This window comes from Teleopsis dalmanni, chromosome X (assembly GCF_002237135.1).
Source record: "Teleopsis dalmanni isolate 2A chromosome X, ASM223713v2, whole genome shotgun sequence".
In the NCBI taxonomy this organism is placed as follows: Eukaryota; Metazoa; Arthropoda; class Insecta; order Diptera; family Diopsidae; genus Teleopsis; species Teleopsis dalmanni.
In genome coordinates, this window is record NC_051848.1 from 101,104,180 (window position 1) to 101,107,031 (window position 2,852).

Consider the following 2,852-nt stretch of genomic DNA (forward strand, 5'->3'; position numbering starts at 1 on the left):
ACATTGTGTGAAGCCATATGCGTGACAATATTTTTCGAAAGAATCTATGTATATGTTTGACAGAACGCTGCTACCAGATGGTGTCATTTCTTCATATATATTAGGTGACGCTCTAAGATTTTTGTTAGAACTATTGGACATATCGGAATTATAATTACTGTTTATATTATTTACTTCACACTTATAATTTCCTTTCTACTGTACATTTTTCTCATATAAAAATATGCATGATAAAATAAAGTTATTAATTTATATTAAAACCGTGTGCGAGTTCAAGTAAATTGATGGTAAATTGAAGGAAATAGTAAATTTTGTCGGTACGGCAGCGAATGTTGGTATTTACCATAATTTCGGGTATGGTAAATTAGATAAAAATTAGGTAAATTAGGTGTTACCATTGTGATAATTTTATAAGATGTTTAATAAATAAATAAATAAATTTGAAAACTTTTAACCAAAAATAATAAATAATTGTAATAAATAAATAAATATATATTTACATAAGTGCAGTGCAAAAAACTCCTAGGAAATTTCAATTTACCCTACCTATATTTACTCGAACTCGCACACATCCAAAAAGACTTTCTTCCAATGAAATAATATTGATACCTAGTCATAAATTTAGCAATATCCACCTACATTATTAAACCCAATGCCATAAACACCTTAAATATCGTATAGTTTAAAATCTCCCTGCCAAAAACATTAGAAATTATGATTAGAGACGATAACTATATATGAATTGAGTAGTTCTGATTATTTTCTGCTAATTTCTTCTTTTTTAAATATTCCGACATTTATATCTTTCAACAGATAACTATCCATGGTGACAATACTTGAGCGAAAAGGATGTTTGAAGCAGGAATTGAGGGAAGAAGGCGTAGGTGTAAACCATATGCTTGCTAGAGTGGTCAAGAAAAGCAGGCTCTAACCATGTTTGATGTAAATACTGAAAAAGACATGCAACAGCAGACACTCCAAGGAGGGGACTGCAACGTCACATCGAAACCTGACAACAGGTTGCTATGATCAATTATGTTAAAAAGTTTGGCCTGATTTCTAATCCATCTCAAAACAGAAACCATTAGATGATATATTTCTTCCATTACCGTGGAAAATAAATAAATTCAAATAATTAGTATTAAAAAGTTGTAAATTTATTATGAGCTTACTTCAGCTGAATTAACTTAAATGTAACAAAAAAAAAATACAACCCAGCAGCTTTTAATTAAATGTCAAAAATATTTGTTTTTTAGTCGAAAAATAAATTTTTACTAAAACCAAAATATGTAGTTTTTGGATTAACTCAAAATCAAAATTCAGCTGGTCTAGGTAATGTGCAAAAATCTTTTCTTTTCGGAAATTGCTGGTTTTTGCACAACAAATTGGAAACAAGAATTCAAAATACGAATTGTGGAATGGTCGAATAGTATTGGAAATAAGAAACAAATAGAAGCTGCCACCAAAGGAAAAGGCTCTAATAACAAGCAATCATCTCTTCCCGTTTCCGGGTTATAGAAAAGCAGGTGGAACATCAAATTGATAGCGCTGAGATTGCAAATTAACAAACGCTGGCAAAAATTTGCGAAATGGCAACGTTTACGTCAGGTAAGTCTACGTTAACTGATATTAAACCAGATCAAGCACATAGAACCACTGGTGCCACTGATGCCAATGCTGATGATTATTATTTCCAATCAATTCCAGAGAATTTCAATGACAACAGTACGCTTCCTTTGCAGAAATATATGTGTATATAAACCACCTTTTTTAATCGAACTTATATAAATAATTTTTTTTTTATTCAGCTGTGATCACTTTTCAACGGGAATTTAATTTTCAAGAGACGCGGACTAAAATATTTAATTTATTAGAAGGCAACGCGGATAAATCGAAAGCTAAAGGAGATATAGTGCAAAAAATGGTTGAAAACTTTGAAAACAAAATCAGGACTGGTGTAGAAAAACAGTTACACGTAAAAGAAGAAAATGGGTATGAAAAGCCGCCAATCAACCACGAAAATGACACCATGTCTATTGTTGGACATCGCTCAATAAGCAAAGAAACAATCACGGGGCCAGACGCCGACAATGTTATAAACGCAAGCCATAGTGGGGATCAAGTTTCGCATGTAACTGTACAATCATATCCAGTATCAAAACTGTAGGTCACCAAAACTAAGGAAACTAAGAATTATCGTCACTAACTTCAACTACTACATCCGAAGTGAGTCATCCACTACAACTAAGGAAATGTGAACTCTAAAAGATAAGAACACTGGGTTTCATTAAGGGACATTATAAACTAACCGTTAGTTTCCAGGAATTCATTCCTTTCTAAAAACCCGTTTTTTTTCTATACAAACTATATATTTATATATATTATTAATAATATATATACTATATATTTTGAAAAATAAATGCATTACCAACCAGCAAAGCTGTTTGTTTCAATTACAATTTTTGAAAATTTTTAAAAGATTCTATTTTGTTGAAATATCGAATAACATCGAAATGAAATATTTCGATGTCGCATTGTTCTTTGAGTGCATTGTTCGTTAGCCAGGGTATTGCTTGCTCGGAAATAATTAAAACGCAGTAATTTTGAAAATTTTGAAAACATAATTACAAACATTTCTTGTTTTTTTCTTATTCTAGCCTTAGTATTTGAAATTTTCTTAAATGCACCACAGAAAAGTTTTATTCCGGATAGCAAATTGTTTACCATTTCGATATATTTCATGTCTACAAAAATATATCTATATATATATATATATATTATATAGAAGTTATTTAAATTGTTTCTGGTTTGTGTTTTTTGTAAACATTCCGATTAGTATAATTAGTGCTTAT

General features: G+C 30.5%; 1 protein-coding gene across 2 annotated transcripts; it reads left to right on the forward strand.

Annotated features, from left to right (window-relative positions):
* Positions 1 to 1,287: 1,287 nt before the first annotated feature.
* On the forward strand, positions 1,288 to 2,190 carry LOC119662656. 2 transcript variants are annotated; one of them, XM_038072330.1, is made up of 3 exons: positions 1,288 to 1,608; positions 1,708 to 1,752; positions 1,809 to 2,190. In XM_038072330.1, the coding sequence occupies exons 1-3, from the start codon at positions 1,590 to 1,592 to the stop codon at positions 2,165 to 2,167; spliced, it is 423 nt and encodes a 140-aa protein (XP_037928258.1). In that variant the 5' UTR covers positions 1,288 to 1,589; the 3' UTR covers positions 2,168 to 2,190. The 2 variants fall into 2 exon arrangements, with proteins under 2 accessions (XP_037928258.1, XP_037928259.1); XM_038072331.1 differs by lacking the exon at positions 1,708 to 1,752.
* The last annotated feature ends 662 nt before the right edge of the window (positions 2,191 to 2,852 follow it).